Genomic DNA, 14,488 nt, shown 5'->3' with positions numbered 1-14,488 from the left:
TCCTATTTAGCTCTAATCAGAGCTAATAAGAAGTAAAAGAAAGATAGTTTTCACCAGAAACTTTAATGTGAAAAACTGTTCTCTTGAATCAGTCAGTACCTTGAACATCTCATAGGAACATACAAAAGGTGTTTCACTGTTTCCCTCAGTCTTCTGTGTCCTTGTATAAATATTTTGATGAAGCAATTTCCGATTTTTTATCCAAAAGGCTTCTTTTGATTAAAGACAATATGTAAACACATGAAATTCGATGTTGTTATTTTAAGATAGAGTTTATTTTTATGCTTACTTTTACACTATACTGCAGGCATTTTGTCAGACAGAATCTGCTGTTGTGGATAAAAAAAACAATAATCAATATATGGTGTGCATGTTTTCTTTCTGAAAAACAGAGGTAAGGCTCAAGTCATTTCTTTAATAACAAAATAATGTAAATTCACAATTATGTCCTCAGAAATGCTGAGAAAAAAAAAAAAGGCATGTTTTTTTTCCAACCCATGAGTTTTGTAACGTATGACAAACTGAATACACATAAAATGATTTTTTTTTTTTTTTCCTTGAGATGAGTTGAAAGTGGAGTGTCATGTTCAGACATATATAGTACAATGCGGAAAAGAGTTTTAAGACCCTGTCAGTGGTGCTGGTTTACCATGACTAGGGTGTACCTGAAGTGTGAAAAACTGCTGAGAGATGCGATAGTGCTTCATAGGGGCTTTTGTCTAGAGAAGACAAGCAGCAGAATAACATCATATGCTAGAGTACAAAACCAAAAAATCATGTGAATTTGGAGCTGTCTATACTGATGCTATATTTCACAATGGTTTCACCAGCTAACTCCACTGTGAATTGTGGATTCTGAACCACATTGTCACAAAAGTGAGTCTATTGGGAAGGACACATACCACTGAGAAGAAATTCCTGAGTATTAGTTCTGTAGCATACATATTTCCTTCACCTTTTGTATCACACTTTGTCCTATTCACTTGTATCATACTCAGTCCACCTCTAAAGAGCTTTACCTCTAAAGTTTTTGATCCTTTGAAAATGCATTTGCTGGGTTTAGGTTAGGCCTCTGTCCTTCCTCTAAACACCTGATATAGCAGCTCCCTCCTGGAGCAGTCTATATGCTTTCCTAAAAGTTCATTTGTTGGTTCTCCAACATTTTGATGGCATATCTTTACTCCTTCATTTTTTTTTTTTCAATTATAGACTGTTAGTTTTAGGCTCAGCAAAGGAAGAAATGCAAAGAGATCTTGCAAACATTATCAGGTAGAGGAGACGAAGGGGGAAATAATTTTGTAAGTGCCCTTTAATTTCTTTAATTCCTTTAAATTAATGAGCAACCTTATTTAAAAAAAAAATCATTACTTATTTCAAATTTTATCTTAAAGAAAAAAGATCTTGAATTTTTCTTTTGATATGAAGTAAAAGACAGAATGACTTCTGTCTCCTATTTTCCCCTGAAAAATAAAATAGTCAAACAAACAGAACATCTGTTAAAATACAAAGGGTAGAAGGTACTACTCACAGTGGACTGAGATATCAGGATGTGACAGAAATTTTTCAGAATGTCAGTCAATGCAAGGACTCATTTTTCTCCTACTTTGCTATTGGACAAACGCTTTCATGAAGGTCCCTCTTTTGAGCCCATGTGACTTGGTGCTCTAAGAATCATAGAATGGTTTGGGTTGGAAGAGACCTTCAAAGATTATCTAGACTAACCCCCTTCTCATAAACAGGGACGTCTTTCACTTAGACCAGGTTGCTCAAAGCCCCATACAAGGTGGCCTTGAAAACTTCCACTGATGTCGTCAACAACTTCTCTGGGCAGCCCATTCCAGTGTGTCCCACTACCTTTTTAACAAAAAATTTCTTCCTAAGAACCAATCTAAATCTACCCTCTTTTGATTTATAACATTGTTCCTTATCCTGTCAGTACATGTCCTGTTGTAAAGTCTTTTCTTTCTTATGAACACCCTCCATATATAGAAACACTGCAATAAGGTCTCACTGCACCCTTTTCTTCTCCAGGCTGAAAACTCCCAATTTTCTCAGCTTTTCTTCATGGGAGAGGTGCTACAGCCCTTTCATCATTTTTCTGGCCCTCCTCTGGACCTTCTCCAACAGGTTCATATCTTTCTTGTACCAGGAATCCCAGAGCTCGATGCAGGTGGGGTCTCATGAGAGCAGAGTAGGAGAGAGTCACCTCCCTTGACCTGCTGGCTAAGCTTCTTTTGATGCAGCCCAAGACAGGATTTGCTTTTTTTTGGGCTGTGAGCACACATTGGCTTATGTCCAATTTTTCATCCACCAGTATCCTCAGATCTTTCTCTGAAGAGCTGCTCTCAACCAGTTCATCCTCCATTATCTCCTGATATTGGGGATGGCACTGACCAAGGTGAAGGACTTTACATTTGGCCTTGTTGAACTTTATGAGGTTCATTTGGGCACACTCCACAAGCTTGTCAAGGTCCTTCTGGCTGGTATCCCTTCCCTCTGTCAAATCAGACATACCACTCAGCTTGGTGTCATCCATAGACTTGCTATGAATACACTCAATCCCACTATCTATGTCATTGATGAAGGTATTAAATAGTATTGGTCCCTGCACAGACCCATAGGGGACACCACTCATTATCCATTTCCCTTTGGACATTGAGCAATTGTCTATAACTCTTCGGATGTAACTGTCCTGCCAGTTCCTTATACAACAGTCCAGCCATCAAATCCATACCTCTCATTTCTCACCTCCCTGCCTTCCGTATGTTTTGGCATAGCTTCCAGGAGGATCATACCAAGCACTGAGGTGAGACTGACTGGTCAGTAGTTCCCAATGTCCTCCTTTTTACCTTTTTTTTTAATTATAAAGCAGTATCATACGATTTTTAAAAATTGGTGTCATATTCCCTTTTGTCTAGTCACTAGAGATTTCATCTGGCTACCATGACTTTAAATATTATGGAGAGTGGCTTTGCAACTATGGCAGTTCCCTCAAGACCCTGGGATGAACCTCATCACACCCCATGGACTGGAGTATGTTCAGGTTCCTCAGATGGTCTTGAACTTGACCTTTCCTATGATAGGAGGAACTTTGCTCTCTCAGTCCCTGCCTTGAGTTTTAGGGGCTTGAGAGCTGTGGGAAAAAGAAATTACCAGTGAAAACTGAGGCAGAAAAAATGTTGAGTACCGCAGCCTTCCCCATGTCAGTTGTCATTAGATCTCCAGTCTTATTTATTAGGGTGGTACATTTTCTTTAGTCTCCCTTTTCTGATCAACGAACCTGCAGAAGCTCTTCTTACTGTTCTTCACATCCCTTGCCAAATTCATCACCAGATGTGCCTTAGCTTTCTCCATACATATGGACAGAATCCCTGTATTCTTCCCATGATACATGTCCTTGCTTCCACTCCCTGTCCATTTCCTTCTTGCACTTCAGCCTTATTGGTCTCCTGCATTCCCAGCCTGCTTTTTTATATGTGAGAGTCAAGAGCACTTATTCACTAAGAAAAATATATTAAATAGCTGCCAGCTCTGTTCAGATTCTTTATCCTGGAGGGTAGTTTCCCAGGGGGTCCCATCTTCTAGTTCCTTAAACAACTCAAAGTTCACTCTAGTAAAATTCAAGGTCTTGACTTTACAATTTGCCTGGCTCATATTCCTCAAGTTAATGATGGTCCTGGGCCCAGGCTGCAGCTCAGACTGACACTAATCTTGAACTCTCCAATTAGCTCATTTCTGTTGGTGAGCAACAGGACCAGTAGTGCTTTCCCTCTGGCTGGATTGTCTTTCACCTGGACTAAAAAATTAACCTCAACATGCTCTAGGAGTCTCCTGGGCGGCGTACAGCTCACTGTGCTGCTTTTCCAGCAGATATCAGGCTGATTGAAATCCCCCAGCAGGAACAAAGCCTCTGAGCATGATGCTTTCTGTAGTTGAGGTGAGAAAGATTCATCAATATCCTCTCCTTGATTGGGCGACCTGTAGTAAATACCAACCATGAGGTTTCCTCTAATTTTGAGAGTTTATAGCTTTCAACTCTTCATCATTGTTTTTCAAAGAGAACTTTGCACAAACAGTCAATTTCTTTTTTATGTAGAGGACATCCTCCCTCTTCCCCATCCTTCCATGCTTGTCCCTTCTCAACAGTTTATAGCCATCAATTGCAGAACTCCAGCCTGTCATTCATCCCACCAAGTAAACTATGACAGTGCTGGACTTACTAAAAGTTTATTTACTCAAGAGGATATGTGGAAGCATCCATCTCACAAATGTAGCTGAAGAGGCAGCACGGCAGCATATGTATGCATATTTCAAACAGGGTGATCAAGATCATGCAGTAAGCCTATAGCTGTAAGTCCCGTTAACATGTTTTTTACCTTAGGCTGCCTAAGGCTGTGCAGCATCAATATTTTCTAAAGCAAGTAGCCCCTGTGCTGCTGAGCATTCATAATTTATATTGGCAATCTGGTGAAATTCATTCTGACTTATAGGTGCTCCAGGTACCTAATAAACATACATGAAGTCACATGAAGTCAAAGCAATTAAAATCTGCCCTTGATGTAATTGCAGACTTTGGGTGATTTGGGAAATATCTTTTGACCATAGATAAAGGATTTGATTTAAAACACAATTTATTTTGTCCATGGATGATGGATTTTATTTAAAACCTGATTTATCATGATGTTCTAAGCCACTACACATTGTTACATCAGTAAGAAGACTTCATGTCTCAACAGGGAAAAGGTTATGACTGCATACTGTTCATTCTCCAGAAAAGGATTCTCCACTGTCATAAAAGGTTTTTGTCTTCGTATAGATTTAAAATCCTCAAACAGATCAGTGCCTCTTAAAATAAGAAATCCATTACCAGAGATATGGATGGCATTAGGCAGAAAATGTAGTTATTACAAGAGGATCCATAGATACAGCTTTCTTCTTTCTTAAAAGTAGATATTTCTTAAAAAGTATTTCCTTGCAATATTCAGATTGTCTTTCTTACTTTTTTTTTATTATTTTTTAAATTTTACTTTGGTTAAAAGCAAGAGAGAAATCATCTCAGACCACATAGTTTTTGATATCTTCCAACCTTAGTTAAGTGATAGGTCTAAGAATCAATTCAGATCAAGCAAGCAATCAACCAGTCAAATATAAGGTTCTTTATTAGTATTTAATGTTTTAATATGATATAAGCATAATATGTACAAAATGTTACTGTACTGGATAAATTTATATGTGTATATCAATGGTTTAATAAAAAGGGCAATGTTGCTAATAGGGAATGTAAATTCAGGTAGAAAGAAAGTAGCCAGTCATGACATCCTTTCTGTTTAACCCATTCCTTTAATAAGTTGGAAGGGCCACAGGGTACCTAAAATCTGACATGCCTGGAAAATGTGTACACGAGCTTGAGAGCAGAAGGATGCGTAGAACGGAAACTCTAGGTATCACTAGGCTATTACTAATTGTTCAGGCAAATGTCTGAGATTTTTGGAGGGGAACATGAACATATGAAATAATATATTTCAATGCCACCTGAATGTGACGTGTCCTTTGCTGCTGCACACTCCATGCATGTCATCTGGGATCTCTCAGTACAGCATGTTCGGACTGCTGTTGCTTGCCCTGCACATTGGAGAGCAGCAGCTCCTTCCCACTGTGGATTACTCTGGCAAAGGAGGCAGCAGTCTTTTCCCTAGGTTGCCCACTCGACAAACCGCCTCAGCAAAGGTGCTGCACCACGTGACCAAGTTTTCATTTGTGTTTCAGGACAATGAGAACAAAATGACTCTGCCTGGCCGCTGAAGCAGTGCGGGTCTGGTTTTTGTCAGGGTGAATTAAGAAGTGACAAACCTGTAACAGCACACCTTGTTGCAGAACTGAGCTGTCCTGTACGGTCTCCTACAAGCCCCAGACAGCTCAGGCAGAGGTTGTGTGGCTGAGCCACTTCTGAGCTGCCTGGTGCCTTGGCTCAGAAGACCTGTGATAGGTGATGGATAGGAAGAGTGCAATCAGCTGCAGTACTTCAGATATGGAAGACAACAAAGCTACCTTTCCTCCTTGTGGGATTTGATAAATGAGCAGCAGACAGTTACAGGTAGGACTGGGAAGAAAACTGAGACACTGGAAAGATGATATCCATGGCTCCTTCACAAACATTTTGAGGTTGAGAATACCCGTGCATTTCAAAAGGAGCTGTGATTGTCTCCTAGGAGATACACAGGAAGTCATAGTGGGCTTTTTGCTTCCAAGAGCCACTTTGCTTGTTTGCTACATGCAGTCCCTAATCCCTCTTTTGTCCTTCATTTTCCTCAGAAAACAGCTGTTCCAGGCCTTGCAGATTACTCCAGAAGCTTCCCTGGCAAGGCTGGTCTGCATGCAACCCAGTATTCAGAGAATAAGTGAATCTCACTGTCCTGGTTTCAGCCGGGACAGTTATTTTTCTTCCTAGTAGCTGGTGCAGTGATCTGTTTTGGCTTTAGAGCGAGAACAGTGCTGATAACACACCAATGTTTTAGTTGTTGCTAAGTGATGTTTACTCTGATCAAGGACTTTCTCAATCTCATGCTCTGCCAGTGAAGAGGGGTATGGGAAGCCGAGAGGAAGCAGAGACAGGACACCTGACCCAAACTAGACAAAGGGGTATTCCATACCACAGCACATCATGCCCAGTATATAAACTCGGGGGAGTTACCTGGAATGCTATATTGCTGCTTGGGTTGGGCTGGGAATTGGTCAGCGGGTGGTGAGCAATTGTATTGTGCAGCACTTATGTTTTCTGAGCTTTCATGTCTCTTTTTTTTTTTTTCCTTTTTCTAGTTCTTCTCCCCATCCCACCCAGGGGTGGACGGGGAAAGTGAGCGAGCAGCTGTGTGGGACTTAGTTGCCAGCTGGGTTTAAACCATGATCCTCTTTCACAGAATGAGATCAACAAAAGGAGTTTACATACCTATGACGCCCCTAATTTTTAATTATTCCTGCTCTTAAACTGGCTCAAGAGTACCCCAGCTGCCCTGCCTGTCAGTAGGACTACTGCAGAGAAAAGTGTGAGGACACCACCAGCATATACTTTCCTGCAGGGTACTGTCAACTATCACTCAGGCATACAAACATTTCAGGCAGGTGGTCAATGCCCCACAGCTTTGATTCACAGCTTCCTTGGGATGTCTTTCTCTCCTCAGGATGTCATGCATTTGCATCACTATGTCACCTCTGCCACTAGCTCTCTCCTTTGTCCATCTCTTTATTATTGCCTGACTGCACACAGACAACTGAAGCAAGGTAGTGAGGATGGTAACTGTCATCTGTTCAGTTGGATGAAGAAATAATTTGTCTTCTCTAGTGCTTAAGAATACCCACAGCAAGTTTCTTCTGTCTCTGTAGGTCGACCATAGCAATGTTCCGCACATTCTTTGGCTGAGTTGCTACAACTCAAACTCATGATTCAATGCCACAAATCAGGAATGAGGACATTTGACGAGGCAGGGAAGAGGTGGATGCTACATCTTCAGTAATGACAGGCATTGCTTCCATGCTGCAAGAAAGAAATGGAAGAGTGGGGATGGAAGAGTGCTGCTATGTAGCAACTTCCTGGGGGCAAGTGGAATAACAAACAGGAGGCACTTTCAGATGGCTGAGGTAAGCAGGCAAAAGGACAGGAGACGGAAAGAGGAAGGAAGGACAGAACAGACCAAAGGCCGCTCTTATCAACACCTATGATACTTTGCAGCCAGTATTCATGGAAGTAGATACAATATCCAGCTGTGTCACTCTAAGTCAGCAATAGGTCATTTTTGTGGAAATCATGGGGAGCCTGCCCTGATATTATTCCACCATCAGGTATATGAGGTGATGGCATGTTAAGGTAGAAAAAGTGGTCTGTGAAGTCTGATATCTCATGAACTGCTTGGAACTGGGTGAGTTTTTACATCAATCCTCTTACCTACACTAGATGGGGACAGATGAGTAAGTGTTTGTAAAGGGAGAGAATCTATATGACGTCTAACTTAACTCCAGGAAATACATTCCTAGGTGGACAAACAAGTTCAACAAAGTTTGTGGGGGAGCAGGAGGAGGGGCCTGCCTTGCAAGGGCAGGTGAACTGGGAGGCAAGAGGGACAGCTGGGGAGGCAGGGCCATGCTGCCACCAACAGGGACACTGCCCCTCAGCCCCACACACGGTGAGTGGGGCAGGGATGTAGCAGTGACTGGGCCACCTCTTCCCTGCCTCGTCAAATGTCTTCATTCCTGATTTGTGGCATTGAATCACGATTTTGAGCTGTAGCAACTGACAGCCACAGCCCTGGATCATTGGACAAGTCCACAGGGATGAGGCTGGGATGAGGTCGTGCAGGTACAGCATGTAAAGTAACACCTGAGCCTAAATTCAACCCCTAAGCAAAGAGGTTAAAACCAGTGGGTGGAAGGTAAGATCTTGAGAAATTCTCGAGCAAGCCACCTTCGAGTCTGGCAAAGGAAAAGGGAGAAAAAGGGCTCTAGCAACAAGGAGCATGTTGTCCTTATGGAAAAGGAGTTTGAATACAGAATTACAAGCAGACTGCAATAAAATCTGCCTGTGCACAGTTCATGTGATGAATAAAGCATTTTTGCTCTATGTTACAGGCCCAGGGTTGGATTTTCTGTTGCACAAAACTGGTACCCAGAACTTCCCTTCCAAATGTCAGTCTTCCTTCAGGGAATCAGCTCTTCCATAGGAACTGAAATCACAACAAAAAGTTAAGAGAAGGATAGGCTGGATGGATATCTCTGTGGGCTGTTCCTGTGGGAAAGAAGGGGCTTTTCAAGAGCAAAAGGGTGCTAAAATCCCTCTTTTCACACTTACAAATCCCTTTATTTGTCTTAGATACTTTCCCATTTCTTTTGTCAGGGGGTTGGTAGATCATCCCCACCCCTACCCCTCCCCCGCAGCAATGAGTTCAGGTTACCATTTTCAGTTTCCTATACAATTTAGTTCACATCTAGAAAGACATCAAACTAACCTTTGTGGCTTGTATATTTTTATTTCCTTACACTTGTGACTGCCAAGGGAAAGTTGCTTAGCAACTTCCCCAGGAAAATTCACTCATAGTACCTGAGATTTTTTTTTTTTTTCCCCCACATCTTCTAATGCTGATCCCAGCTGTTTCTCATCATCTCTTTCCATGGCACTTGTCTTTCTCTCCCAGACAATATGCAATACACACCAGTGTCTATTAGGGAGAAGACACTGGCAGACTATAAATGGCAGAGAGTTGCCACACGTCTGAAAAAAAAATCCAATGAGAAGAGTGGTTTAATTTAGATCCTCTTCAACTCAATAAAAAGAAAATCCTGAAATAATACAGCTTTCGAAAAGCGTAGACAGTATGCAAGTGCTGTGTTGTTTGGAAAAATATTTGTTTGTATTGGTGATGGTTGCCATAGGATTGAAGAGAGAAGGCACTGCATCCCACCACTGAGAAAAGGAACTTGTATCCCCACCTCATGCCAAGATATTCTCACCATTGTTGTTAACTATTCCACTCTGAAGGGACCATATGAAGCTCTTCTTGGACAGATGAGAATAACACAGAAAATCAATTTGTGCTAACTAATGGGGAACTAAGAGAAGAGTGGTGTATTGGATTTGTGTGGCAAGGTTTTGGTAGCAGGGGGCTGTGGGGGTGGCTTCTGTGAGAAGAGCAGCAGCAGGTGAGAATACACAGAGCCCGTGTCAGCCAGCTCCAAGGTGAATGCACTGCTGGCCATGCCCAACCCCAAGTCTGCCAACAATGGTGGTAGCACCTCTGGGATAAAGTATTTAAGAAGGGGAAAAAGTTACTGGACAGAAGCAATTTCATCAGGAGAGGAGTGAGAGTATGTGAGAGAAACAGCTCTGTAGACACCAAGGCAGAGGGGGAGGAGGTGCCCAAGGCACCAGAGCAAAGATTCCCCTATAGACCGTGGTGCAGACCATGGAGAGACAGGCTGTCCCCGTGTGCCACTGAAATCCAGTAAAATAAACTCTCCAACCAGAATAACAGGTTAGAAAACTGATGTGACTTTATTGTGGTATTGGGTGCATGGGGGAATCACTCCACCTATCATGCACACCAAGAAGAGACAGTTTACAGCTTACATACATTTATTATATACATATTCATCATAATTTGTGAAGTTCCCACCCAGTTCTCATTGCATATAGTAATTTGGGTAGATACGGCCAGGCACTGTGAATTCAAAGAATGGTCTTTGCTGGTTATGGTGGTCACTTGGGGAGAAATACCTCATTTTACCCTTTTATGGACATCTGTTATATAAGGACATGGGAGTGCTTGTTTAGTCTCGCCAATTAACTACATGCTCTTGTTTGGGAAATTTATGACCTAAGAGGCTCTTCTAGTAGTTTTCTCTTGCAGCCATTTACTTATTTCTCTTCCTCCTTATTGAAGAGAGGAAGGCCCACATCTATTTGAAGGAAGACATTTGGTTCTTCTGTTGCATGCCTTCCTTATCTCGAGAATCCTTTCAGCCTTGACTGTGTCTCCATCCACAATGGAATACTAGTTTAATCTGGTATCATGTGCAGCCCATGGAGGTCTATAGTGGAACAGATCCCACCTGCAGCCTGTGGAGGACCCCACACGAAAGGAGGGGGATGTCCAAAGGAGACTGTGGCCCCGTGGGAAGCCCACACTGGAGGATGCTCTTGGCAGTGCCTGTGGCTCTGTGGAAAGAGGAACCCACACTGGAACAGGTTTGCTGGCAGGACTTGTGACCCTGTGGGGGACCCACGCTGGAGTAGCCTGTTCCTGGAGGACTGGAACACTTCATGAAGAACTGAAGTCAAAAGGACTGACTTTGGAATAATTCATGAAGGACAGTCTCCCACGGGAGCAGGGGAAGAGTGTGAGGAGTCCTCCCCCTGAGGAGAGGAATTCCCATTCCCTTGTGCTCTTGGAGGGGAGGAGGTAGGGAAGTCAGGAGTGAAGTTAAGCCCAGGAAGAAGGGAGGGGTGTTCTTAAGATTTGGTTTTATTTCTCATTATCCTACTCTGATTTGTTTAGTAATAAACTAATGTCTCCAAGCAAAGTCTGTTTTGCATGTGACATTAACTCGTGAGTGATCTCTTCCTATCTTTATCTCAACCCAGGAGCCTTTTGTGGTATTTTCTCTCTCCCATCCAGCTGAGCAGGGGCATGAGAGTGGCTTTGGTGGGTACCTGGCATCCAGACAGGGTCAGACTTCCACAGGTGGGTTCCCTGCCAAATCTGTGTGCATGAGTACGACGGAAGGGACGGTGTGTGTGCGCTCCTCCCAGATAATCTCCCCCTTGTGTAGCCTGAGGGGAGAGACTGATCCGTTTAAAGGCACAGTGCCGGGCTGCCTATGCAGACTCTCCAGTGCCACACGGAGCGAAGGTGCTTTGAGGTCTCCGGGCAATCCGTTGGCTGCGGGCTCTGCCGGAGTCTCCCATCCTGCCCCGGCCGGAGCTTCCTTCACTGCCCTACGTGTGCACAAGGCTCAGGACTGCAGTTGCAGCAATATAAATCCTGGAGCTCAAGGAAATCGTGGAGGGAGGCCGGGAATCCAGTGTTGTAGTAAGCAGGCTGCCGGTCGGTGCCCTGAGCCTGACCACCCAAGACTCTACTCTTACCACCCCAACACAAAAGTTGCTCTGCGCTTCCCCGAAACGAACCACACAGAGCCCAACGACTCATAGCCCCGCCCTTCGTGCCTCAGACTCGCCTTCTACTGAATCCCATCCCCCTCACCGCCCCTTTTCCCCCTCTCCGCCTCCTCTCAGCATGGCGACTGCTGGGAAAGACTCCTTCACACAACAAACTTTTCTTCCCTGATCCAGTTCTCTGTTTCTTCCCTCTCGGTAATCGTGCAGGTAGCAGTCGTCGCTTGGTGCAAAACGAATGCTCCCCAGCTGCTCCGCCGCCTGGAATACGGGTCGGCTCCCGTCAGAGAAGCATGTATTGGAGAAGCGACGACAGGCGCCGAGCCGGCAGCGCCACCGAGACCAATCCCCGTCCTCCGGCAGCTGCTCAGGGCCCGGTCGGGGGCGCTTGCTGCGGAGCTACATAAAGTTCTCACTCAGGTCCAACCCAGCCCGGCAGTTGAGAGGTTCTGGGTCGTGGCGCCCGCCCCCTGCCCTGCTGGGGGATTTACTGAGCCCGGAAAACCGGGGTAATGGAGGAAGAGCCGGAGCAGAGATCAGTACAGCAAGCAGGGCTGGGCGGATCTAGGAAGAGAACGCCTTGAAAACGCCTCGGTTTGCTTTCTGTCCCCCACGAGAACGCTACGGGAAAACTGGTCCAGCCTGAAGCTTTTTGCTGAAACAAAATCACAAGGTCACCCTGAGACATACGTGATTTCTATGTTCCCAGCTCACAAATTTCCTGTTAAGAGTGTTTCACGGGGGAAGAGAAAACACCGGCTACCGAGAACACGCTTATATAGGACATTAATGGGAACATCTCCACAGATCACTATTCAAATCCCTTCCCCCACCCCAAAGTGAAGTGGGTTCTAGGGCTGTTTTGGGAATCGTGAAGTATCTGCCCCTGTAGCAAATACACAATGCATCGTTTAACGGGAATTGGTTACCTATATCTAGGTTTACTGAAACAGACAGTATTTTAACATTACTATTATTCCCTTCCTGAAAAACCCACAGAATGCAGTAAGTCAAAGAACCAGCTTTTACTGAAAAAGTGAGTGGCTCCTAAAAGAGCCTTTGGGTTGCCTACTCCCCGTGGAGAGCAGACACTTTATTTGGAACTAGTGTACTTAGTAACGGCCTTGGTACCTTCGGAGACTGCGTGTTTGGCCAGCTCACCTGGCAGCAGGAGCCGCACGGCCGTCTGGATCTCCCGGGAAGTAATGGTGGAGCGTTTGTTGTAGTGTGCCAGGCGCGAGGCCTCGCCGGCAATGCGCTCAAAAATGTCGTTGACAAAGGAGTTCATGATGCCCATGGCCTTGGAAGAGATGCCCGTGTCAGGGTGCACCTGCTTCAGCACCTTGTACACGTAGATAGAATAACTCTCTTTGCGGCTTTTGCGATGTTTCCTGTCACCTTTCTTCTGGGTCTTGGTCACCACCTTCTTGGAACCTTTCTTAGGCGCAGGAGCAGACTTAGCCGCCTCAGGCATTCTTGAAAAACAATCACGTCTAAAACACCACACTAAAGACAAAACACGAGAAAATAAACCCACAACTCGCTGTTGCCTCTTTTATGGCGGTGCCGGCACAGCAGCGGCTCAATAGCGCCGCATCACCATTGGCTGCAAGCGCCTATTAGGTCGTCACACCGACCTGAAATCTGCTATTGGACACTTCTCGATCCTCATTGCCATTGGCTGTCAAAAAATAATCCTTCTTCACAGCCTATCAGAGAAGATGCTGCTGCTCCGACCACACCATATATAAATGGGCTGGCGGAGACAACTAGGAATGAGTTCGTATTTCGTCGGAAGTATTGGAAGTGTCTTTGCTGAGCTGCTTTAGAGATGTCCGGGCGCGGGAAGCAGGGCGGGAAGGCGCGTGCCAAGGCCAAGTCACGCTCGTCGCGGGCCGGGCTGCAGTTCCCCGTGGGCCGCGTCCACCGCTTGTTGCGCAAGGGCAACTACGCGGAGCGGGTGGGAGCCGGCGCCCCGGTGTACTTGGCAGCCGTGCTGGAGTACCTGACGGCTGAGATCCTGGAGCTGGCGGGCAACGCGGCCCGCGACAACAAGAAGACTCGCATCATCCCGCGGCACCTGCAGCTCGCCATCCGCAACGACGAGGAGCTCAACAAGCTGCTGGGCAAGGTGACGATTGCGCAGGGTGGTGTGCTGCCCAATATCCAGGCTGTGCTGCTGCCCAAGAAGACTGACAGCCACAAAGTTAAAACTAAGTGAGCTTATCTAAGAAGCAAAATGGATAAAAAGGCTCTTTTTAGAGCCACCCACAATGGTCGTGAAAGGTTGAATCACTGCAGTTTCTTTTTTTTTTTTTTTCTAATGAATGTAGTCCCAGGCATGTAAGCTTTTTTTTCTTCAGGCCTAATCTATGCGGCTCTCTACTACCTGAATTTCTGTGGTGGAGGATATTATTTTTATTAATATTCTTGTAAATTTGCTTCCTGTTTGGGGGGAGGGGTACTTTTTTGTTTGTTTTGAGAAATCTTAACATCAGTACTGTAGCTACATTTGTGTATGGTAGTGAAGTGAACATTGCTTCTTCTAAGGAGTAAGCGAGCTCTAGCTTTTTTTTTCATATGTTCTCTGTAATATTTAATTGTGAACAATATAAATCAGATGTTTTGCATCAATCTACTTTGTTTTCTTGTCCTGTTGCAGGCTATCAAACAGTAGTTGATTACTATTCAACTCTGGGCAACTTGTGATTTTCAAATTCTGATGGTGCAAAGTACAGGCAAACCCCCCAACCCTGAGGAAGTTGGTTGGTCCTGACTGGCCCAGAACCAATTCTTTAACAAAAAGATATATGTTCCCTGCCTTAG

General features: G+C 44.5%; 2 protein-coding genes across 2 annotated transcripts; one reads left to right on the top strand and one right to left on the bottom strand.

The window, feature by feature from the left end:
* Nucleotides 1–12,754: 12,754 nt before the first annotated feature.
* Nucleotides 12,755–13,139, bottom strand: LOC133267909 (histone H2B 5-like). Its single transcript, XM_061450605.1, has one exon. It carries the CDS (start codon nucleotides 13,134–13,136, stop codon nucleotides 12,756–12,758), a length of 381 nt encoding a protein of 126 aa, XP_061306589.1. The 5' UTR covers nucleotides 13,137–13,139; the 3' UTR covers nucleotide 12,755.
* Nucleotides 13,140–13,479: 340 nt separating this feature from the next.
* Nucleotides 13,480–13,954, top strand: LOC133267906 (histone H2A-like). Its single transcript, XM_061450602.1, has one exon. The coding sequence runs from the start codon at nucleotides 13,494–13,496 to the stop codon at nucleotides 13,881–13,883; it is 390 nt and encodes a 129-aa protein (XP_061306586.1). The 5' UTR covers nucleotides 13,480–13,493; the 3' UTR covers nucleotides 13,884–13,954.
* The last annotated feature ends 534 nt before the right edge of the window (nucleotides 13,955–14,488 follow it).

The sequence above is a fragment of the Pezoporus flaviventris genome, unplaced genomic scaffold (genome assembly GCF_033815535.1).
Source record: "Pezoporus flaviventris isolate CSIRO_AGI_PZ_B2104156 unplaced genomic scaffold, CSIRO_AGI_Pfla_v1 ptg000011l, whole genome shotgun sequence".
Lineage (NCBI taxonomy): Eukaryota > Metazoa > Chordata > Aves > Psittaciformes > Psittacidae > Pezoporus > Pezoporus flaviventris.
This window is presented reverse-complemented; position numbering and strand designations above follow the sequence as displayed.